The sequence below is a fragment of the Lycorma delicatula genome, chromosome 4, assembly GCF_047948215.1.
Source record: "Lycorma delicatula isolate Av1 chromosome 4, ASM4794821v1, whole genome shotgun sequence".
NCBI classification, from domain to species: Eukaryota; Metazoa; Arthropoda; class Insecta; order Hemiptera; family Fulgoridae; genus Lycorma; species Lycorma delicatula.
The window spans coordinates 154,627,714-154,654,923 of NC_134458.1; the positions used below are offsets into that span (position 1 = coordinate 154,627,714).

Sequence of the window (27,210 nt, forward strand, 5' to 3'; positions counted from 1 at the left end):
TGCTAAAACTTATTTCATGTAAACCTAAACTGTAATTTCATGTAAACCTCCTTTCTTATGATTTTTTTATATAATTTAAAAACAATTTATTATTATAACCCATTTTTGGATCACGTAGCATTAGTGGCTTGAAAGAACAAACTAGGTCAATAGTATCCCTTTATATGATCCATTTCTGTGTTACATTGAAATAGTCAGATTTTATAAATGAGTGAAAACTGTTTTATTACTTAGAGCATAAGTTAATTACTTATGTCAAAAAAACAGTTTTACACAATAGTTACATGAAAAACTGCAAAGAATTATTAAAAATCCAAAAGTACAATTCAATCTTATAGTAATTTGCTATGATATTATCTTAATAGTTCTCCAACAGTGTTTATGACGACGAGTGCCAGAAAAACAGTTTTTACATCTGTTAAAAAAAATTAGCGTTATTAATTATGTGCCAACGGAAATATTTAGTTACATGCGGCTGGCAGTATTGCGTTCCGCATTACCTCCTCTGTTTAGTTTTTGTTATTGTTTGAGTACAACATGTTTAAGTGTTAGTAGCGATTTTTAGATGACTGAACTGTTGTCTCAATGTCGTAGTCATAAACCCAGCTTTCGTCTCCCATTACGATCTTTTGCATGAATATTTCATCGTCATTGGCTTGTTCAAGGAGTTGCCGACAATTGATCCACTCAAGGAACAAACTTTGCTGCAACTAGATGCATGTTCAATTTTTCAGTCAAAATGTCATGGCATTATCCAATCGAGATTTTAACCCTTTCTGCAAGTTCTCTGACAGTCAATCAGTGATTTGCATGAACCAGATCGTTGATTTTCTGAACGTGTGTGTCATCAGTTGAAGTCGAGGGTCATTGACTGACGACCACTTTTAAATCGTGAAAACCATCTGCAACACTGCGTACGACCCACAGCATCATCTCCATAAGCTTGTTTCAAAACTTTAAAAGTTTCTGCGAAAGTTTCACGCAAAATTTTACATTGTATTGTTGTTCCTGAAAAATGCACATTACAAAAATTGTTACTAACACTCACGTTGCACTCAAATAACATAAAAACACCTCAAATAACGACATAATTGTGCACGAGATATCAACAATTCAAGAAAATGTGGTTACAGAGGAGGTTATGTGGAACACAATACTGCCTATCACACATCACTGAATATTTTGTTGGCGCGTAATTAAAAAAGTTCAGTTATTTTTTGAACAGACCTCGTACACAGCACTATCACTTTCATTACATTGATTTTTTTTGAATGCCCTGCAGCAAAAGTGTATTTTCTCTGCAGAAACCTTTAAATAGCACAAAATGAATCTGCCACGATTACATATTATTAAAATATGTCATAATTCTGTGACTTGGTTTTGAGGCAAAGGTTTTATAAAAAGCAAAGATTTAATTAAACTAAATTTAGTAATCTGCATTTTATTTCCTGTAGTTTTTATAAATAGCATTAAAGCTATTAACTATCAATGTGCTAAGAAGAAGCAGCTCTATTCCAATTCTCCTATACCATTTAAAAGATTTTCACAGGAAAGAGTTTATTATAAAGGGAAAAAATTTCCCTTTATAATAATAATCAGATACAGCTTAATCTTTCCATTTACCTCTGTTACAGAGTCATCACATTTTGTACTTAACATAGTCTTTCTTTATCTTTCAATTTCAATATAATTACATTAGTGGAACTTTGTAATACATGCAGAGTCATCACATTTTGTACTTAACATAGTCTTTCTTTATCTTTCAATTTCAATATAATTACATTAGTGGAACTTTGTAATACATGAAAATAGCCTCTTCTCAGCTTTTTTTTCACCACCTCAGCAAGATTTAATTTCTTGTTTGGGCAAGTGTTCGAACAAGAAGTGTTCACTCAACACATCTTGTTAGAACACTTGTAGTTTATGTACCAGTTGTAAAAATATATACCACTTGTATGTGTATAAACATCGTCCAAAGCCCAGATAATCTTCCATAAACAACATTACAATCCTTGATGAAACAGAATCTTATGTATTTCCAGAAATACATAATATTTTTTCATCTGGGACTATCTATTGTTTGAATTTTTCGATGAGCATCAACTAGAGGTTGTTTTTTCACTTCAGAATCATTTCAGTGAAAAAGAATGGGGGAAAATAATATTTGATCATTACCAACTTTACTCTAATACAGAACTATTATGTGACTGTGGAAAAATAAATGCAAGTTTTCATAGCAAATACAATGTACATTATGCCATATTTATTTCATTTGTGAGTTACGAGTGAGTATGAATTACATTTCAGCCATTACTTATATTTATAACATAAATTTAAAAAAAACAATGACTAACATTTTATTTAAAAACTGGTCAATTAAAAATTGTTTTGCATAATCATTAAAAAATTTTTATTCACTGTCATTTTACATAAATTTTTAGATTTTTAAATAATGAATAATGAAACAAATGTTATGATTCTACCATTTCTGTTATTTTTATTTTACCTTACCTTAATTTTTGCTTAATTATCAATAACTTTTATTATAATGCTATCGGATGTTTTCTGTGTTATATACTTTAGTACTTGTTCTTCTATTAGTTTTTGGTTTGGAGCAAAATTTAAAACATGCAATATAAAAATCCCAAAGAAGCATTTTTAAAATCTTATGGCCATTGGTAAAACTGATTATTATGTTAAATATGTTAAAAGAAAAATTGTACTTTTGTTGTAATCAAAATAAAGATTTAATTACAATAGTCGCTTTTTACAAACTTTAGAAGTGTCTTTAAAAATCAGTACAGATAGTAATAAATTGTAAGTTTTTCTTTTCAGCAAATCATGAAATTACAACAATAGAATATATAACCTACATACAGAACCTCATGTATCAGCTGAAACTTACTAATAAATTCAGATTTTAAGTGAACAAAAAAAAAATTAAGACACTAGTCCAATTAAGAAAATTATATGCAAAATGATATATTAACTAGGGTTTATGAAACATTGTATAACTTTGTTCCTCAAGGAAAATTATACTCTCTGGTTGTTTTTTTTTTTTTAATTAACGACAATATTCCTTAATCTTAGATAATAGAAAGATAAGGTTAAAAAGTAGTATAAGTTATTTTTATTCTTTTTCACTTGATTTATTCTGTTTACACAACTTCCAACTGTAAAAATACTTATTTTCTTTGCATTACTTGTGCAAAATTTAGGGAAACAAAATATATTTTTTTACTTGTATGTAATGATTAAGTTGATGAGAAATGTGTAAAAGGCTTACTGTGGATCTGGGAAAATGATTTTTCTGTAACATACAAGGAAGTTGGTTCCTAGGAAAAGAGGATGTAAAGAAAGGATTAAATGCCAAGATGGTTGATGCCATGCCATGTTAAATGAGTTTCCATAAATTATCAAATAAGACAATTATGTATTATAGAAATATATCTTACACACATATTTGTGAACAATAATTTTTCAAGTTTTCCAATGTGTAAAACTATTTTAATTAGGTTAATCATATTTAAATGTTTACAATTATTTCAGTCTTCAGAAATTAATAAAAACTTAGTACACTGAAAAACTAAATGAAATACTAAAACAATGAAACAGCTTAATAATTATTCTAACAAGTGACTATACTAAAGTGACTTTAGATGGCTAATAAACATGAACTTTCTTTAGAAAGAAAATTATTACTAGAAAGTTACATGTAATATTTGTGATCAAACCTGATGTTTGACCACATAATGTCATAGCATTAATAACAATTAATACATCCTGGCTTGATGATCCACAACATTAAATTACTAACATTAAATATTACTTCAAACTCATTCATTCCTTTATAACAAAGTGAGGTCATCGTATAACATATAAAACAATAAGAATTGTCTTAATACTATTTGTAGAACAGATTGATCTTTCAAATAAAATGTGTCTGTAAAATAATATTTCTATGAAAGACATTCCTTAAACATTTGGAAATATTTTTTTAAAATAATCATTCATCCGAAATTCACTTAATTTTCGATATATATCTTTAAACTTCTATTAAAGATTACATTGAAAACTCTGCACCTCAAACATGATGACTTAACGCACACATGCTGCTTCTGTACATTGGAAACAAAACATGCATGCATTTCACATAGACACACAAACTTGGAGTGTTTCCCTTTCATTTACTGTACATTCATCTCTCTACAATTCTTTGTTCCTAAGCTATAACCATTTAAAATCCCAGTATTATTTTACAGACACACTGTATATGGATTTTTCTATTTCAGTAAAACAAAGAGAAAAACAATTCTATTACTTTTACAGTTATGATAGTCTGTTCTTCTAGATGTCTGTTAAAATAATTGTTAAAAAGTTATAAACAAAAAATTAACACTGTTTACCAGCTTAAATAAACTATTACAAAATTTTGTTAAAATATATTTAATAAAAATCAATAATTTATTTTACAAAAAATTCATGTTTAAAAAGCTATGAGGCATTATAATACACTAAATTATACAAAAAAAATTATTAGTCAAATGGCCAGGCTTAGAATGTTATTTATTAACTTTTTATTGGCAGTGAATGGGTTAAGCTCAAAAAAGTTTTTTTTTATTTTTAGATTTACACAATATTCTGTAGTTACTGCTTCCTGTCAACTAAAGTCACACATTCAAACATACATGAATAATAACAGTTTTCACAAAAAATTATCACAAAAAAATATGAAACATTAAATATATATAATACTAAATAAAAGTATATAAAGCTGGAATAAAAAATGATAGCTTTCAGCTTCAAAATATAAAAGTATTACAAAACCTTAAAATTACTTTTATTTACATATATAAAACATAATAAAGTATGGAAAAAATGTGAACTAAAAAATCTAAAATATTCAAAATCATTATATCTCTATACCTAACAGTAGGTAATAATTTACTATATTTAAAAAACCTAAAAACTTAATAACAATTAATATTTTTTTAGAGGATAAAGAAATATATAAAAAATTGATATTTACATCTAAAATTCAGACTAAAAATATATATCACATTAAAATTATACATATATATAAAAATTAATGTCTATTATATAAAAGTAAAAATTACTTATTTATCAGACTTTTAATTTTTCTATTTCCTCTGGTGTAAGCCTGCTCATACTACAGCTGTTCATGTGTTCTTTGTACCAATGTTTTTCCTGTAACAAAATATTAAATACATAATTTTTTTCACAAATGACTTAATATCGAAAAGATAATTTTCATTTTTCTAAATTAAAATATATACAATAGAACATTTTGGTTATTAAACCTTAAAATAAAAATATTGGCAAAGTCTTTTTTAAATTTATTTTATATTGATTCTTGTGTGATAAAGCTATGAGTACTGAAAAACAATAAAAAGTTATTATACATTTTATTACAACAGAATAGACAATTAGGTGTAATGTTTAGAATCAGACTTTGTTTTCTCCAAAATAAAAACTTTAATAAAGTTGGACTGAGCCTCCTCCATGAGGTGCACCTGGATATATCTGGAACAAATAGGAGAAACTTGTCCAGTGAACTGAATCCAAACAAACTTCACAGCTTGATTTATCAACAAATCACACCTCCCTAGATTCACATCTAGAGCTGTAAATTGGGACCTAGTCCCACCACAGATGATCCCTTGACAGTCAATCATGAAAGGTCTTTTAAGGAATGCTTCACCAACTGAACCAAACAATACCAGAGTTCAGAGAAGGCAGCACTCAGATATGGTGGGCTGCCACTTAAAATAACATGCAATCTGAAGCACTGGAATGCCTGCACACACACACACACACACACACACACACACACACACACACACACACAAAAGAAAAATACAAAGTTCAAAATCAAACCAAAGCAAATCACCTACATTTCCAAACATAATGTAAACTCGCTCATGCAGACTGGTAAACTAAAAATAATACCTGGCTAAATGGACCAACACAAAATTCTCATCATGGATCTGCAGAAATTAACAAACACCAATCAGGATGCCATGGAATCTCAAAGATATAAGCTCTACAAAGGACTTTGGAAGAGTGATGAAAAATGTCTTTTAACAGTTTGGAACAGCCTTTTTAGTCAGCCTCAAAATAATAAACTCCATAAAATAATTCAAATCATAATTCCCAAGAATCTCAACACTCATTCTAAAAGCATCTAATAAAATGTACACTATAATAAACGCCCATGCACCCACTAATAATAAAAATAACTCTCCAAAAGACCACAAAGAACAGAAAAGTTCTGGGATCTACTTGACTTGGCTATAAATAACATCCCCAAAAACAATGTTAAACAATCAATTGGAGACTTCAATGCTGAACTAGGCAGAGAAAGAAGATATCGTAACATCTTTGAAAAAGGCCTGCCCCAAAAGAAAACAAAAATGTTTTGACTTGCTCATCTCTGCAGAAACCACAATCTGATCTTGAAATCCACATATCTCAAGAGGATACCTGAAAACCTTGAAACATCCAGACTACACTAAAGAATGGCAACTAAATTATATCTTCATGGATAAACACCATCATAAGGAGATCTGCAATGTAAAAGTCCTCCAAGAAGTAGACACAGGTTCAGAACATTATGTAATTAAAATTAAATTTACTCCCCAAAGAAAGGACAAAACCAACAAGCCTCTAAAACTAAAAGAAAAATGGACCCTACCCAACTACTAATCAAGAATGAAAATGACAAAAAAGCAACCGAAAAAATAACAATCATGGATGAACTCGAAGATCTAGCCAACAACCTTAAACAAATCACAGAATTAGCCCCAATAAAATCCCATAAAAAATATCAATGGTGGATTGTGACGAAACAGTGGAGAAAAGACATCAATCAAGTATGGCTACTCAACACCAATCCTAAAAATCAGAAACATCCTTCCAAAATCTAGTAAAACAAACAAAAGAAACTACCTGAACCTTAAGGAGAATAAAAAGACAACACCATAAAGACACACTGAAGTCAGTAGAAAAAGAATTCAATAAAATACAGCTGAGAGACTACTACAAAACCTTCAAAAAACAGTTCCAAAAATACGAACCCTCAACCCTACTAATAAAGAATGAAAATTGTAAACTGGCCCATAACAAAGACAACGTGGAAATCCTAGCTAAATATTTCAACAAACGCATAAATTGTGAAGAACTGACAGAACTCCTAAACAACACCAACACCCCGAATAACAACACCACCAGAAAACATCAACCCTTCCACAATAAAAGAAGTCTACCAAGCACTGGGTGAGATGAAGAACTACAAAGCAGCAGCAGATCAGACTTTTGTACAGATCTGGAAACATGCAGGAAGATCAGCAAAAATTGGCCTTCATCAACAGCTTATCAACATCTGGTCAAAGAACGCTGGACGACGGCCCTCATCAATACACTACACAAAAAGGGGACAAAACAGACCCTAACAGTTACAGGGGAATCTCACTCCTAGCCACAAAACACAAAATTCTCTCAAGAGGATCAGTTCACAACTTGAGAAAGAACTAGGAGAATACCAGGGAGGTTTCAGATCCTGGAGGGGCTGTCCAGACCAGATGATCATGAGTCTCAAGTTAATAATGGATTACAAGAAAAGAAACAAGAGGCACGATAAAATTTTTGTAGATTTCAAGAAAGCTTATGACTGCATCCACAGAGAATCACTACTAAAAATTCTAAGACATCTTGGACTACATAAAATTAATAAATATGATGAAGTTGAAGGTAAAATTCAAAGATGAGCTCTTGGAAACCATTTGAGATCAAAACAGGACAGTGCCAAGGCAAAAAAGTCAAGGAAATAGGACTGTGACAAAAATCAAAACAAACTGTCTTGGTTTTGCCAACTTGGCACTGATAGCAAATGACATCAATGAAGCTAAATCACAGATATTAGAACTTCAAAACAATGCAAATAAAACTGGCCTCAAAAATATCATTCAAAAAGACAGAAATTATGCCCCCAAATCCAAACGATTAAAAGTAAACATAATAAACAATAATAAAATCAAAATGGTAAACCAATTTAAATACCTCAGAGAAATAAACAATCTAAACAAAAAAAAACTTCAATCCAAATAAGAAGAAACAAACTAGCTAAAGCTCAAAAATTAAATTAACCTGGTACCACTTACAATAAGAAATGGCTGTCAATAAATGCAAAGATATAAAACTACAACACGGTTATAAAACCAGAAGCCACTTGTGCAGCAGAAAAACTCTTCCATCTGAACGAATAATCAAGGACAGACTCCAGAAAATCAACAGAAGAATTGAAAGAACCTGTATCAATAAAAAGTACGAGGAAGATGGGCAGTGGTGGATGGTGGTGTGCCAGTGGGCATGGTTGGGCAGTGGTGTGCCAAACAAAGTCATGTGCAAAGAGTTAGAACCCATCACTGATACTATATGTAAGAGGAGACTAGGATTCTTTAGACATAAGAGGATGCAAGATTCTGCACTTCTGAAACAGTTAGTACAGTACAATCTTGATTCGAAAAACACCAAGACAGGATGCAGATGGATTAGAGAAGTAAGAGAGGATCTGAAGGAGACTGGCCTTACACCAGAAGTCACCACAGATAAGATAAAATTAAACAAGAAAATCAAAAACAAAAACACTTGCTTCACACTCACAAGAAAAAACTGACAACACAAACATCTTCAACACCAGAAAGGGCACAAAGATTGGAACATATGAAAAAGTACTGAGAGGACTGCAAGGCCCAAATAATTCCATCGAAGAGACTTGGATAATGGACTGACTAAAGTGATCCTATGTGGTCATAAAAGATGATAATAAGAGTAGGCAATTACCATTCCACTTTAAGAAACTAAAGATAATAATGAAATTCCATCTTTTATCATGGTGCATTATACACATTGTGATCAGAAAGAGGTTGCAACAGGTAACTAGATGGGATACAAATTATTCTTAAAAATAGCACTTTCAATATAACAAAAAAATCAAAAAGTCAAACATACTGACATGGAAACAGAAAGCAATTTTGACTAGTGCTTATTGTACCTCACTCGCTTTATGTGTATGTTATTTCATATAAATGGTTTCATTATTGTAAAACTACTAAAAAATAGTTTCAATAATTTACTCTATCAATATTTGTTGAAAAAAATGAAATTTCCAAACAGAAGTAAAGTTTACTTTACTTTTTTTTTTTTAATATAAGCTTTCATTTAAATAAAAAGAATTTTAAATTATTAATTACTTTCAAATTACATGAAAATTAATTACTCAGAGATAATTAAGCATTTCTGATTAAATACAGCTGATGATGGCACATCATAGAGTACCAATGTACAAATACTATAACTATCTCTGAATAATCAATTTCTATGTATTTTGAAAGTAAATCATTTAAAACTTGCAATAATTTTAATGAAAAAATATATTCTAATATTAAACTAAAGATATGAGAAAAGTCAATCTTGAAAGCAACACAAAAAAAGCAAAATATTACTTTAGAAAATAATAAGATATTAGACTAAACAAGGATCTATTAAAGCAGAAAATGAACTGTCTAAAACACTTTTTTTTTTGTTTCTAAAAAATTATTTACTTTTAAAGACAAACAACCAGAAAGTACTTCCACCAGCTGCTTCCCAAAAACAAGCAAGACACTACCACTACACTGTCTAGTTTAAGGCACAAACATATTTAATTTAAAAAATAAAGAAAGAGATTGGGAAAACAAAATGTACAAAAAGAATATTTACAAAGCTTTAGGGAAAAACCAACAGTAATTTTGAATGGACTAAACAAAAGCCAAAATATGTAATCAATGAAAATTCGATAGCAGTTATATAATGGATACACTGATGAATCACCAGAAGTCATAAGAAATCTGGGCATTATCCTGATGTATCCTAAACATAATAGCTATAGGATGACCTTTAAAGTAACTGACCTGCAACAGTGATCTTCAGGGCAATACATATAACAGCCACTTTCTCACAGTTCAGTAAAAGTAAAATATACATACCAAAACTACTTTTTTTCATGACAATTTATTTATTACATGACAAAAACTACCAAAACTACAAACAACTGTTATAGATATTTCTCAGTTTAGTTGGTATTAGTTATGTCATAGAATAAAACAGTAGAAAAATGAAAAATACAAAAATATATACAGGTTTAAGCAGGCTCTATGACAAAAAAAATTAATAAATCAAATTACAGTAGCAGGAGAATTCAATAATAAGAAATTAAAAGCCTTTAAAAGTACAACTTCATAAAATAGCTAAGTACATATGATGTACTCATAAAAATTTAATTGCAAAAATGATTATGTCAATAAAATTCCAATTATACATACATAATGTCAAAATATACACGATTAAAACTTTAATTTACAATCAAATAAAAAAATGCAAGCTGAAAATAATGCATCGCAAGGTTTTACCATTACCAACACTATATTAGTCATAATTCAGATTGAGTATTATGAATGCAGCATGCAGTCTTATTCACAAATAACGGTAATAATAATTGAAAAACCCTCATGCCTTTTGTTTTTAAAATAAATACATACTGATCAATTTAAATAATCCACTGACACTGTACTCAAGTATTTTCTCACTTCGTTACTGGTAGGTGAAGACCAACTGGTGAAGCTCAACTGACTGCAGTTAGCTTTTTGGCTACAAGAGAAATATTTGATTACTTTAGCATCTAGAAATGTAGAGTTAGGATAACTGAACGAATAGAAAAATGAAAAAAATACAATAAAATAAAATAGAAATGGTTTACATATTTGAAATGGTTTCACTTTGATAGAACCTATTTAAGAAGATATATCCTCCTCGTTCATAAAATGAAACTGGACATGTATAGCTTACTTTAGTTACATCCTAAATTTACCTTACATAGGTAAATTTAGGATAAATTTACATAAAAAAGTTATCCAAGATTTCTTTTTTGGAATGGGGGTAATTTATAATGAAATTTTATTCTAAAATTATAATATGTTTAAATAAACCCAAAAAATGTTTTGAAAAATTTAAAAAATTGATAATTTTTAACTTTGATCAGTCCTGTTACCCACAATATTGCCACAAAAATATTTTTTAGTAGCTTGCACTACTACTATGCCCACGAAGACAAAAATTTTTTTTTAAATATGCAATAAATAAAATGAGAACATGTTTTTCAATTTTTGGGGAAGGGGAATTTTGGGGCAAATCTGTTTAAGAAATGGTAAGAAAAGCATATACTGAGCCTTAATATAAAGTGTGGTTATGTTGGCAAAATATTTGAAAATCGATCCCCAAAACCCTCCCCCCACCCTCTGAAAATATTGACCCTAAAATTTTACCAACAAACTGCTCCATACAGATGAGTCTGTAGAAAATTTTATCAAAATCAGTTTATCTAAAATTATTAAGCTTCAAACATGCCAACACACATACACATGTACGTATAAACATTACCTACCCACTATTTTTCTTTTTCTGGGATACCTGGGTCATGAAATATGAATAAATGCAAAAAAACCCCATATCCCATTTTTTTATGATTACTGTACTTTCCTTATAGCATAGCTCAAGAGCTATGATGCCAGAAAAGTAAAAATACATGCAATGCAAAATTGAGGATCTGCAGCTTTGAATGAAAATATTGTTTCAAAGCATCAAAGCACAATTAATATATTAGCATATTTCAGAATCATTAATTTACTATTGAATAACAACAGAAAATTAAGATCTGAGGAATCATCTTACTTCATCGGTTTGCATCTTCATATATCTAGCTAACATAAAACATTCCAGACACTAGACTTTCTAAGATAAAAAAGTAATGATAAATTTATGACATTTGAGATATAATAAAGTAGTTCTTTAAGATTCAATATTGGGTGCAGTTATTCTAGGTGCCAAATTAGCAACTACCAAAATCTTGGTTATTGACACAATTTGACACTGACATAAAAAAAAATTAAAAATAATACTTTTTCAATTCCTCCTTTAAAGTATTATTTTTAATTTTAACAGTATTTTTAATATTTTCATTTTAAAGAAGCTTATTTGATCTTGGTTTTTTAAGTTTTATTTTTGTTAAAAATTTTCTAAAAAATATGCTACCTATATGAAAAAACCACCAGTCAGTAGAAATGACAACTGAGAAACCTGTGTCTTCTTAAGAATAAAAAAAATGCAGAAAAATAAAGTTAAAAACCTACTGAAAGTGTGAGCAAGAACATTTTTTTAAGTTTTTCAAATGATTTTCTTCAATTTTTACATGAAAATACAAAGAATAGTCAAATGACTTCATACAGTGAATAATTACACTATAATAATATAATTTTACGCAATGAAGATAAAAAAGAATAATAATACAGGGTGTCCTGTATAAAATGCAACCGTAAACGCACAAAAAATTTGAGTTGAGAAGGTAGTGATTTCACAAGAGGAAAATTTTTTTATTTTTTGTACTTCAATATGCAATCACTGACTACACTACAAGAATCATTTTGCTATAGACCAGTTTCTAATAAGACGTCAGTATTGAGGATCAGTGATTAAATTCAGAAATAGATTATCACCTGACACAATATTTTGTGTTACACAAATATTTTAAGAACAGTAGTGTTGAAATCAATGACTAATAAATTGTTTATCCAAAAAATCAATTACAAGTTTTCAGCTAAAATTAATTTGATGAAATCGCAACAAAACAGTTAAACCGACAGCCATACTAAATTCAATCCGTTTATCAACTTGTTGGTCCTGACCAGAAAAATGGCCAGAATATTGTCATCAGTTTTGCAGATTTGTGTGCGAGAGGATTTATGTTATGGACTCACTATTTTGAAGAGTGGTTTCATTTGGAAGATTACACACTTAACAGGATTTGCAGTGTTCATCCATTCTCTAAATGTATAGAGAAAAACTATTCCACCTACTGAAGATAGGTGTCTGGTATGCAATATCTACGGAAAAAAAATTGTCAGTTCTATTTTCTTTGAGTACACCATTAATGCACAATATCAAAATATTTTACTGCAATTTATAGTACTCTTGAATTGAAAAAAAACTTTTGTACTCTTGAAAGAAAGAAGTATTGGTTACAAAATGATGATGTAACATCACGTTACGCAAAATCAACATAACTGCTTTCATTAACAAATTCTTTGGTGATTTCATCATTGTTTATGGCTTATGGCCAGAGATCTATTTTTTCTTCTGGGTTACATAACTAAAAACAACCGTAGGGCAATTAAATTTAAAGGAAGCTGAATTAAAATATCCAGTCACAAATTCTGAAAACAGTTGCAAAATATACAGTGAAAATGATGGAAATCAGGAAGATGGCAGCCACTTTAAGCATTTACTTTGAAATTTAAGGTTTGTAAGATTTGACAATAAAATGTATTTATTTATGTCTTTTCCATTAAAATATACCTACTAACATAATGTTAAGATAGTTGGGTTGCATTTTATATGAGACACATGTAGTTTAAGATATTTGTAGAAAAAATATCCATCCGAGTATCTAGAAAAAAAACCTCACACGACCAACAAAGGAATTTCATCTATAAAATAAAAAAAAAGAGAAAATTAGATTTGATTATAAGTGAAGAGGAAAGCTTAAAGAAACAAAACACATTAAGATCATATTAAAATCTTTTTGTTAAGAGATTTATTGCAATATATTTAATAAAGACTGTTAAAAAGATAGTTAAGATTTTTCTGCAACAAACTTCTTATGTGCTAGGGGATGGATGAAGTAAACAAAAAATGTTAATTATCATAACTCTTCCTGTTAAATCTTTGGTAGCTAATGAAAAAAAGAAAGAGTAATAATTTAATTAATTGATTAATCTTGTCTGTAACAAAATTTCAATTTGCAATTTTGATCATAAATGTCTGAAAAGTGTTAAAATTATGAAATACATCAAAGCAGTATTTATCCCTTATAACACAATCAAAAGGTTCAGACAATTATTGAAAAATATAAAAATGTTAGATAAATGTCAGAAATTTGTAAATATGAGGTATTATCTCTAAATAAACACTTATCTTCTATGACCTGATTAATAAATTAACCAGTTATGATGTATTTGTTTTAAATAAATCTTGGTATATTGTAAAAAGGGTCTATGTGAATAAAATCTATCTAGAAACAAATATCACTGAATAATTAGAACATTAAAAAGTGGCATTTCTTATAATTTATAAACAATATTGCCTTTTTTTATCAAATGTTACATGGAGATTGGAGCAATATTAAAATTACATTAACAATCTCAGATCACCTTTATTGAAAATTGCAAAAAAGTGGCAGAGAAAATAGCTGAAAACAATACTGCATTTAGAAAAAAAAATCATTACACACAAAAATCACAATCACCAAACATAATGCCCAGCACCAGTCGCTGAAGATGGTCACAAGAGCATATAAAAATGTTTTGAAATAAGTATTAAAAACATGATAATTATAAAATTCAATTTGGTTTATTGTTGCAGAAGTTTATATTTTCAAATTATATGATAATTTTTTTATAGATAAAAATAATAATGTGTAATCCTAAAATAGTTTTTTTTTGAATGACTTATGGCATTTTAATACTATGAGGCTCGGCTGATAAATTTTGCACACTAGCGTGCTACACGGAGTGCACACTAGCATGCTACACGGAGACAAAAGGTAATATCAAGGGCATGACATCACATGATAGCTAAAATCGCCCTGTACAAACCTGTGACAATGTGTTGAAATCAGTTTACTGGTTTGTTTTCAGCAGCAGCTAAAATGGAGTCGAGTATGGCCATTATGTCAACATGGTTAAAACAGCAGAAAATGTGAATCCCACGAATATTTTTCATCGTTTAAAAGCAGTTTACGGTAGTGAAACTGTTGACAGGAGTACTGTGAATAAGTGGGCATTGGCATTTCGTGAATGTGAAGCTGGTAAAGCGATAACTGAGGATGCACCTCACAGAAGACGACCAGTTTCTGTGACTGACAAGAAACATTGAAAGGTGGACAATTTGCTTCAGAGTGACTGGTGAATCATCCAGCAACACATTGCTATTCAGTTAGGCATATGTAAAGAACAAGTAGGCCATATTATTGAGCAATTGGGTTACTGTAACCTCTGCATGATGAGTACTGCCAAACTCTCTGATGGCTTTCTGCAAGCTGAAGGTTGAGCCTATTTTGCATCTGCCATACTTGCCGGATTTGTCTCCACGCAACTTCCACTTCTTCCCTCATCTCAAAGGTAATCATTACACCACCGACAATGAGGTGAAGGAAGCTGTGGCCACTTGGAACCGAGAAAGATCGCCAGAATGGAAATTATATTGAAAAATAAATACTGTATTTTTTAGCTAAGGTATTGTACTTTTATTCATTTTTTATTTCATTCCAATATCTCTTCATTTCTTTTTATTCCCATGCTTTGCATATATGTGTAAAATTTATCAGCCGAGCCTTGTACATGACTTTTTCTCAATAGAAGCAACATATTCCTAAATATAAGTGATGCATATGATTCACACTTGCATATACATACATACATTTAAACAGAAACTACCCCCTTTTTACTTTCTCTCTCTCTCTCTGTAGAGTTAGCTAAGTTAAGCAAATTAGAAGTACCAATTACATTTATATAAATAATTCATCTATTGTTATGTACTTATCTAAAAGAAATCGCAAGTTGACAAAAAAGTAATTTCAAATTTATACCAGCAATTTATTTATATACATATAAACAACATCTTAACCATTAAACAGTAACAGAAAAACTTACAAAAAAAACAAACTAATATCAATAGTCAACTTTCACAGGATCTTGGATCATGAGTCTGTATATAATATATATCAAACATTGGTGAGTCATTCAAATTACAGTTCCAACTAAGAACAAGAATTGCATCTTTAAGTCATCAGGGTTAACGGTCGCATTATTTAAGTAAATGTATGGGTGCAGACTGTATAAACTTTAAAATAAATGTAATTTACTCACAGAAAACTAAGTGTATTTAATATAATACAAAAATTGCATGCATACTGGGATGCAAATAAGAACATGATACATAGCAATTGGAGATAAATAGATCCTCATGCAAGCCGGTCTGCGAGCCATATGACAAAGCTGCAAATGCCTACAATGCAGTATTAAGAAAAATACAGAAACATGCAGCCAAACTATCAGGTTGCCAAGCACAACTTAAAAATGCAGACTACTGAATGACTTACAACATGGATTAATAATGTTGTTAATTCTTTGTGAAAGAATTAAATACATTCATTTAAATTCTTATCATATAAAAATTCTTATTCATTTAAATCATATCAATCGTGTTACTCAAATGCCCTAAATATTTTGTAATTTTTCAGGAATTTAAAACAATATTTTGATTAAATTTCTGCTCAGCAAATTGGAAAATGGCAGCAACAATATCCACGCACACTACAGTGGACATTAGTAAAAGAACTCTTTCAATCAAACACCGACATGAAATTTATTTCACATAATTACACTACAATATTAAATCATTTTTTAAATAATCTTACACAACCACATATTACACACAGCTATACTGGATATTATGTACCTTTACAACAGATTTATAAATATTCAAATTTTTTGAACCGCATGCTTCCCACAGAATATTTAAACATTGGCATTTTATAAATTTTTCATGTCATAAAATTTTTTTTTATCACAAGTTAGTAACATTATTTCAAATTTATGCATTCAACACTTTTTGTTCTTCATACTTTACGACTGCATAGGATCATTTAAGTTAATCCATTACCTGAAGGGACTGTTCAGGCTTTGCTGTCCTCTCGGTACTTTTTCATACATTCCGATTTCTGTGCCCTTTCTGGCTTTGAAAATGTTCATGTCGTATTGTTTATAATAATATTTAGAAAACTTAAATGTGCGACTATTTAAAAAAAATTCTAATAACTTTTGTATACTTTAATATCTACGTATTATTACAGTCTAAAATGAATAAAAAGTAGTTTTCAAGTAAATTAAAAAACAGCATCTGAGATGAGCAAAATAAATGACACAGAAATATTCTCATACTTGGCAGATATAGAGATACTTTGTTGCACTCTATGGGCTCAGTACGTTAACGACATCCTTTAGTTAATGCACTAAGATCCATTCTCTGCTAGTCTCTAATCTTCTATGATAACCATTATAAAGAGCAATTATATTTTTATATGGTTCTAGACATTACAGAAAAAACAAAAAAAAAAAAACTAGCAAAGGGTTGCATGATTTTCCTGGCTCTACCATATATTATAGGGTTTATAAATACTAATCACTAAATTATGTAATGTTTTGGAGTAAAATTGAGAAAAAGATCAAAATGTTCAGTAAGCATTTGGCTCCAATTTGATTCACTTGATCAAATTACGTTAAAAATTATGCTATATTAAAAGTATAATTAAGAAATAACCAAAATTCTCAGTAAAAAAAATTTGATCCCATTTGAGTCCCTTGTTAAAATAGCTAACTAGAGATTCTAGTTAAATAGCTATGAGGTTCATTCAAATATAAACCTGAATTTTCAAATATAAACCTCAGTACAGACTGAGGAAGAGTAATGAATGTGATGGAGCGCTACAAGTAGTTAGTTGAATATGTGTGGAGGGCAGCAACCAGCCAGCCACGCCTGTACATCATGTTCCCATGTCAGTAGCAAAATGTCTGAGCAGGAAGTACCATCGCCGCCTGTTGCGTAATGAATTATAATATGATTTCTTGCCAAGAAAGGTGTCAAATCCTCTGAAATTTTGACTCGGCTTCAGGCACAGTTTGAAGATGCTACCTTGTCAAAAAATCAAGTGTTTGTTAAGGCCAAAAAATTTTGAAGTGGAGATGTGCAGTGGCAGAGATTGAAAGTTATGAATGTCATCCGCAGACCAGCATCAAAGATGACAACATTCAGGCTGTTTGTGGCCTTGTGGAAGGTGACCAAAAATTACATCAGAAATGGGTAGAAGTGTTAAAGTGTATAAAAAACTTTTTAAAAACCACTTATATTAAATGCACTAAAAAGTAGAAAATAAAAAAATATGTAAAAGTTTTTAAAACATCACTCAAATTAAAAACACTAAAAAGTAAAAAATAATTTTAGGACGGTATTTCAGAATGGATTTGACAACAAGCTTTGATGGTGGTATGTAAGAGTGAAAGTCTTAGATTAAAAATTTGATGTTTTTGCCAATTTTTTCATATGCATGATGAATGGCCTAAGTAGTGGGGAAAAAAGATTTGCACTTTGACATGAGCTCCGCACTCTTTAGGCCACTCATTACACATATGAAAAAATTGGCAAAAACATCAAATTTTTAATTTGAATCTATGACTTTCATGTAATCTTATATATCACATCAAAAAGCTTATGGTCAAATCCATTCTGAGATACCGTCCTAAAAATTGTTTTACATATATTTCTTTATTTTCTACTTTCTAGTGCATTTAATATAAGAGTGGTTTTTAAAAAATTTCTTTATATATTTTTTATTTTCTACTTTTTAGTCTTCATAAGTTTATACTTCACAGCTGAGCTAGCGCACAGGTTTGAGCGATCTTCCAAAGTTTTCATGCCTCCAATTTCCAATACCGCAGACAAGAGTGTAGGCAGCTTTAGAGTTCATATATCTTTAAATATTACTGAATATACTCATATACACTTCAAACATCACAAATCTTAGGTCTCTAGTCTCACATATTAAAATCTCTCATGTATTCATGCACTGAACCAGTCAGTAATGTCACACAATACACCGAAGGAAATTCCAGATTTCCAAACTCCAGCCATAATTTGATTTTTTTGTACCTTTTTGATTTTTTTTCAATTTTAAGGTGATTTTGATCTTAGTTTTTAATCTATGCGGGGAAAATACGCACTTCTCACTTATGATTGAAGAGGGGTATGACTTATTAGCTCATAAGTATCGTGAAACATCAGACATAAATATTGAATGTAATGGTTTATATGAAATTTAAATTTTTGCCTCAGCCGTAAAACAAATACTTTCGTTCAATTTAATCAATTGAAATGACAATAACACAAACATGGATAATTCTTTCACTAAGAAAATATACATGTAAAAGAGGTTGCATAAGTTGAAGATGCTACCTTGTCAAAAAATCAAGTGTTTGTTAAGGCCAAAAAATTTTGAAGTGGAGATGTGCAGTGGCAGAGATTGAAAGTTATGAATGTCATCCGCAGACCAGCATCAAAGATGACAACATTCAGGCTGTTTGTGGCCTTGTGGAAGGTGACCAAAAATTACATCAGAAATGGGTAGAAGTGTTAAAAAAGTATATAAAAAAACTTTTTTTTTCACTTTAATTAAGGGGCTTTTTTCACTAATTAGCATATAGCAACTTGAAGATGTTGCTAAAATGTGTTATCAGGGGCAAACCTGTATGCAAAATTTCAGAGCTAATGGATAAGTGGAAGTGCTTCAAAATTCGACAAAGGTTCCGTACCATGAATCTTACACACACAGTCCAAGAGCGAGTTAATATAAGAGTGGTAAATCACACTCTGGGAGTGTGCATACAACCTGTTATCAGACACTTGTATCAGCAGTGTCTGAGGTGGACTCCACGTCCTCTTACTAGGCACAGAGAAATCTCTGGAAAGACATCCGTCTTTGAGGAAAGAGGAGAGTCATCTTTGGACTATATTGTGATCTATGATAAATAAATTGTGGATTCACCACTACAACCCAGAAAGCAAGATTATGGAGTGGAGAAAAAGTGAGAAGCTGCACTAATCAAGGCCAAGAAGGACTTGTCAGCTGACAAAGTTCTGGTAACTGTGTTTTGGAAATGAAAAGATGTGCTACTGACCGATTTACTGCATGAATGAAGGATAATATATGTGGCATATTACTGACAGTTGTTGGATAATTGGAGCAACCATCTTTTGTTTTTAGATGAGGGGATCGGAAGCTCCTTATCCAGTGGAAAAAATTTATTTCTGTTGAAGGAAACTATGTAGAAAAATAAGGTTGGCTTTAAAATCATAAGGAAAGGTAATATTTGCAATTTTATCTAATATTAATAAAGCTACGTAAACAAATTCTGGTTTATAATTGAATGACCCTTGTCCTCATAAAACATTTTCAACAGACACAACATGAAAGAAGAAATAAAGTATCAATAAAAAACAAAATATTAAATTTATTAAGCCAACTAATAAAAGTTGAATTTCTATTAAAAATATAATTTCTGCATTACTGTGATATCAAAATATGTTTAGTACTTTCTTTTCACTTCCAAAATAAAGAAAAGAAAAAAAACAATTAATACACAAACAGATTAATACAAAATAAATTATACACACTTGACAATTGGAACTGCAATAAACAACATCTTCACATCCACTGCAAATTACAGTAGCTCCATTATTACAACTATTAACTCTGCATTTTATTTCTCGTCTAAAAGGAACATTATCCTAAAAAAAAAAAAAAACAGTTATAATTATATAACATAAAAATAAATATACAAATTTCTCACCAAAGACTTTCAGAACTCTGTTGGTATTGGAGATGAGGTTGAAATGCTCTGTTGATCGTGAGAACTATGCTACTATGCTGACAGCAATTTAGAATAGGAAAGTTAATTGGATGGGATAAATCATGAAAGGAGAAGGATTTATTAACTATGCTAGCAGAATGCACAGAAAAAATAAAAATTATATAGGATCTAAAAGGAAATGGGAGCCATCAGGATCTTATCTCAAAGCAAATAACCTTATATTATATGATGCACATGGCTTTAAAATCTTAACTGATTACAAAAATATTTGCTCACATTTTTAATTACAACAAATAAAATGACATTCATTTCATTTACCATGAGAACAGGAATATAACTTTTCACACTATGGTTTCTTATTTTAAAGACAAAAATAGTATCCTGCCCTCAAAATGAAGTGTCAAATGAAGTGCCCTCAAAATATCTATATACTTCCATATATAATTACTTATAATCTAAAACTACAGTTGTTAAAACATCCAACCCTTTTGTTGTTTACAATATCTTCATGATCTTTTTGAACTCCTTTGCACCAATCATTAACCCTTAGTGTTCACATAAAATCCTCACCATAAACCTTCTCTAATATTTCTACTACATCAATGCACTTTTCCATTTTTAACACAAAATGTTTAATGCAAGTTCTTTGTTCTATCATTTCCTAACAAAAATAAGTCCTAATTATTTGTTTTTAAAATCTAAACTATGCATCTAATATGACTGAAAATTCATTGTAGACAATGTTGCCATTGCTTGTGAAAAAGATGAACTTAGTCAAAAAGACACAGCAAAACAAAAAAAAATTGTTTTTGATGCCTTGTTTATTTACATAACACAGAATACAATCTCAATGAAACAAATTATTTCCAGACCCAAAAAATTATATCAAGCAAGTTTCTCTGTATTTAATTTTTTAGCTAATATTGTTGAAAATTCATTTGCCTTGAGTGTTTGTGACTTGGAGAAGAAAAAATAATCAGGTAAACCAACATATGCCTGCAACACATTTACACTTTGTGCAAAGAGTGCAGCTGTATTCTTCTTACATAACACAAAAATCAGATTCTTCCTCATTTTTCATCCCACTGTTAAACCAAATTATAAAGCTATGTACATATTGTAAAAATATGTAGACTAAAATAATTTCCTACATTTACTTGAACCAAAATAGGAATTTTTTTTGATGGCTGCCGTATTAAAACCAACAATCATGAATATATTACAAATACTCAAAAACCAAGAAAAATCTAATCTTAAATGACTGAAAAAGGTACTTTTTCTTTTTGTGTAATCTTATAATAATGTAATTAACAATGAAAATTAAAGTTGATACAACTTTTCTAATTCAAATTTACTTTTTCATAAAAAAATTCTGTATCAAGTTTTTTACTCTGCCTAGAAAGATGAATGAAAATTCACCTTTCTAGGCAAAATTGATGAAATTCTGAATACAATAACACGAAGTGGGAAATTTTCTTTTACTTTGGCACTAATCAGTGGGTTGGTAATGCTTAACCTTGTAGCAATATCGTATACAAAACAATCAAGTAATCTACTTCAATTTTGTCTGTCAGTGGTGCTATAAAAGGAGTTATGTTCTACATAATTTCAAAGTCCATTTATTCTTGAGAGTTTTTTAATTACAATCATTTTTAAAGTGCCAGGAAGACTCTGCTGATGTTCTTCCTAGATCAAACACACCCAGTAAGTCAACAATTTCACGCATAATCATTTCATCAGTCAATTTCATTCATACAGATGAATGAAAATGGCCTGGCTATCTCGAAAGTCAATAAGAAAGATATCACCAGATTTCATCTAAGTAGTTGTTAAAGCAGAACAATCAATACTGGAGAGCAGAAAACATGTTTTCCCCATCACTAGATTATATTCAGAAATGGTTGGAGTTTGGTGTATAATTTTTCAGAAGTGAATAGTGGGTTCAATAGTAGTTTCCATGGGAAACAGTAACATCTGAAGGCTACTAGCAGGTGAAGGCTGCTAGAAGATGAATACAATTGCTGGTTGCAGCAATATTGTGCAACAGCCCACACAATGAATAACACAATGTTGCTGCTACATGAGTCGTTTCATAGTCAGCTGTATCACCAGATTTATCTCACTGATTATTTTATTTGTGATTATTTAAAAGAAAAATAGTACAGAAATAATCTTTGCACAACTAGACTTATACAACAAAATTACTGTAAGTTATGAAATTATGTAATGTTTGTTTCTTACTGAAAATTTAATAAACTTTTTTCGTATATTAATATCGATACATGTTTTTTTTTTCCATTTATGTTGCATACCTTTTCGCTCACCTGGTAGTAATTACAAAAATTTGGATTTAGTTAATTTTCCTACTTTATAGTCAAGTAAGAATGTCACCTTTTTATTCTTTTGTTTTAATCAAAAAATAAAATGGAAATTATATTGTACTTACAAAAATAATGAATAATAATAAAATTAAAAAAATATAACTTACCTTCTTCTGAATACTTCTAGCTGCTTCTTTTGTATTTTGTAAAACCACTTTGTTAGCTGTATTAGAACTAGACACATTTACAGAATTATATCCACTGTTCGTATCACTTGACTGAACAACCGACTGATTTACAGTATTAGATTTACTATTACTATTACTATTAAAATTAGACGATAAAAATGAAATAAGCGTCTCTGGAGTTACTGATAATGATTTAGTGGAGCATAAATTATTTCCATCGCATATAGGAGTAATAGTTGCCAAATCCATCCCTTCCTTGTTAGTTATCTCTGTACGGTTACAAACATTAGTATTAGAATTAGATAAATTACATGATCTTTCATTAGTAGGCTGTAGGACAAGCGAATTAGATTTTAACAAATTATAAAGAGCAGCATCATTAGGATTATCTGAAGCAATAAGATTTAAACTTATTCCTTTATTGCTATTAACCATATCTTCTCTTTTAATCTCCGAAACTGAATCGTTAACAGTACTAGTTTCCAACAAATTTATCTGCTGACATGAAGGTACTGCTGATGAATTTATTACAAGCAAACTATTCTGTACTCTATCAGATTCTTTATTTTTTTCTGATTCAGCAATATTTTTATTAATATTTGAATTGTTAGAAGAGGAAGGGTTTTCAATTAAATAGACGCCATTCCGTGTAAAATTTTCATATTTTGATGACTCCGGTTGTTCAGTAATTTCACATCGATTTTCATTTAAAGTTTTCAGGTCTTTAACTTTTAATTTACAAACTGGTTTCTCATGCTTACCATCAACAGAACTGTTACCTATCGAGTTATTTCTAATATTATTATTATTATTATTATTATATATTAAATTCTGATTAAGATGAGCAGAATATACCTCATTAACATTTTGAGGAGAATTTGAAACACAAAGAGCTGATTTAATTACATCAGTTAAGTTTTTTTCTATATTATTAGATCTATTTTCTGTAAATAGGTTATTAGTAATAGTTTGATTTTTGTTTGTATTAGAATCATAAGTTTTTGTAGTATTCTCTAGATGGAGTAAATCATAATTGGTTTGAACAGACACACTTCCTTTATCATTATTATTAGATGTAGTTGAAGTTGAAGGAATAATAAACTGTTTATTGGGAATATTTTGATTAGTAATCTTATTCTGTGGTAACATTCCATTATTAATAATAGGTAGTGGTAATTGACTTTCTGCAGATTTATGCATCTTTCTTACAAAAGTTTGCATTTCTTTACTGTTACTACTACTACCACCACCACTACTATTATTATTACTATAATTGTTATCACTTCTTAAAGTTGAAACATTATTAAATTGTGGTAAAACTCTGCCTTTATTAATAGCATTTAAATCATTACTTGAAGATACATTTTTTTTCTGTTGAGGTGGATTTGATGTAATTGTTTTATCAAACACCTGTTTTACTGTAAATCTCTGAGTAGATTTTTGGGTGAATTTATATTGGTTACCAGACTGAGGAAACTGCTGACGAATTCTTGGCTCTTGCATAGAATTTTGGGGATTAGAAAACTGAGGTACATTATTAATGATATTCGGCTGTACATTCTGGTTAATCTGTGAAAAGGTTGCACCACTAAACTGTTTCATATCTGATCGATTTAAAGTCTTTTGTGAAATCATTTGATAATTTTGATTAGAATGAACACCTTGTTGCATAAATTCACCTGTTACAGGAGAATGTACATTAGGCTGTCTCTGATAAGGTGAATAATTCACTTTAATATTATGTGGACCAGAAGATTGATAAGAAGAAGGAACTGAGTGGCTTGAAGGTAGTGAACTTAGACTGGGACTGTTAAAACTAGAAGTATTCGAAAGTTGAGAATGTTGTGGCATATTTTTATTTAACGATATGTTGCTACTTGAATAACTGCTGTCATTCACTGAAGAACAACCATTACAATTTTTATCAGTAGGTTGAATACAACAAGAGGAAACAGAATTATTAACAACTGAATGTTGTAACTGTATATTTATGTTCAAATCGGCTGAATTCTGCTTTAAATTCGCTTTAATTAATTGATGTTGTAAATTACCCTGTACGACTTCACTAATATTTCCAGAATTTTCATTAAGAGATCTAACAGAGGTAATGCATTCATCAGTACTGTTCTGTGAGTTAACCTGACCAATAGTTTTTGCTGCATCAAAGTTATTATTATTATGTGGTACATTATTTCCACTGTATTGAGAATGGTACATGTTTATTGCGTTCCATGTACTATTGACTAGATTAATAAACAGAGAATCTTCAAGCATAAATACTTTACTTAGAAGATCGTTTCTATAACCACTTTTAGTTAGAAGCGTTGAAATTATACGTCTACCATTTAAAAGATCTATCTTATTTTTCTCAGAAATAAAAAAAAATATTTTACAGTACAAAATAATAATTAATTCCCATCTTGCATTTATGCCGAACGAATCGATAATTTCACGAAAGATTTCAGTAAATTTTGTGCTGTAGTTTGATTGTAAAATACTATTTAAATAATTTTTTAAATCATTTATTTTCTTACTACATTCTTCAATGGTAAACTGGGATTTTTGAATAAGCACTATTTGTTTTATAAATTTACTCATGACATTATGCGCTTGAACATAGATGCTAGACAACATTTTTATTTTATTAATAATAGGTTGGTTAAAGTGTAAACAGATCAACATGACGATATCATTTATAGTTTTGTCTGGAAAAGGTGAAGATGATGATGCTGCTGCTGCTGAATGTGATGATTGAAAATATGAATCAGAACTGATTGGTTTCCAAGCACTTGGTGATATATCACTTTTACCTGTACTTTTTTGTTGATCACTTACATTAAGATCCACAATATTTTGATTGCTTCCTACTGAAATATTGTCAGTGCTTGTTAAAACCTTTACAGGAGTCTGCTTTGAATTAATTAAAGGCAGATTAATAACATTATTATTATTATTACTATTATCAGATGTATTAATCGATTCTAATGATTTATTGCTTAACTGATGAGATGAAGAAATAGCTAAATCAGAAATACAGGTTTTCTGTGCAAGTTGTTCTGGAGTTAATATTCTTAAAGCAAACGATTTATTCAATGATGTGTTCTTAAAATCTATAATACTTGGATTATTTTCAATGACGGTTTCAATAGGTTTATTTAAATCGCATAATAAATTTTCTGATAACATTTTACATTTTTTATTATTCTTATTTACTGCTGTGTCTTTCTTTTTTCTCTTTTTAGCTCCTGTAACTGTTACTCCTATACCTCCACTAGTTTTACGACGTTTTTTATCAATTTTGTTTTCAGCGTCATCCTTCTTAATTCTTTTAGATGTTGATATTTTTTTATTAGATTTATTTTGCTCTTTATGTGCAATTTTTTTGTTATTAGTAGATGCAGAAATAGGTTGAGTGATATCTGGTGACACGTTTACTTTATCGAGTTCAACACTGTTAGCAATATAATCCTTTTCATCTCTTGCTTCAGTGTCAGTATGCTCAACTTTCTTATCAGTTAGTCTATAGAAAGAAAAAAAATATATATAATTTAAAAAAATGTAAAAAACAAATGTAAATACAAATAAATCAAAATAATAAATACAGAAATTTAAAAAAGAAAAATAATTTGTCATTAAAGGGATACTCAATATTTCTCTATTACAGACTGTGACATGCAAACTGTTAATAGCATTTACATTTTGTAATAATTATTAGAAAGTATTCTTGTGTACTAAGTAGAATTTTCTGGTCCTCGGGCTAATTTTAAAAGGTATTTAAATCTAAAACATGAAAAATCTATACATATTTATAAAGCTGAAAGCATTTAATAAACTAAGGTGGAATAAATCATTTAAAATTTTTAGGAAAATTGGGGGTCTAGATCGCACTTAAACTTATATGTAAAATGAGTAACACAGGAAATTCAAGAACAAAATGGAGTTTAAGAAAAAATAAAAATGTTAAGATTTAAGTACTGCTGACTAAATGTCTCTGTACTGTGTTACTCTATATGAGGGCTGTCCAGAAAGTAACTTACATTTTGAAATAAAAAACCAACCAAATAAAAAAAAAGAAATTTTCATATATATATTTGAAAGGGACAATCT

At 29.7% G+C, this 27,210-nt stretch overlaps 1 protein-coding gene across 3 annotated transcripts in view; it reads right to left on the reverse strand.

Annotated features, from left to right (window-relative positions):
- Positions 1-4,430: 4,430 nt before the first annotated feature.
- LOC142323989 (uncharacterized) overlaps positions 4,431-27,210 on the reverse strand; it is a 102,053-nt gene continuing 79,273 nt past the window's right edge. The window contains exons 3-6 of one of the 3 annotated variants that reach the window (XR_012756190.1): positions 23,083-26,623; positions 20,398-20,511; positions 10,599-10,707; positions 4,431-5,208 (exon numbers count right to left, since the gene is read on the reverse strand). Coding sequence is in view for 2 of the 3 variants with exons in the window: in XM_075364463.1 (XP_075220578.1) it covers positions 5,125-5,208; positions 20,398-20,511; positions 23,083-26,623 (3,739 nt within the window). In the remaining variant the exon portion in view is untranslated. Of the gene's footprint in view, positions 5,209-10,597; positions 10,708-20,397; positions 20,512-23,082; positions 26,624-27,210 lie in introns of those variants that run through there. The other 2 variants (XM_075364463.1, XM_075364464.1) reach the window with 2 other exon arrangements.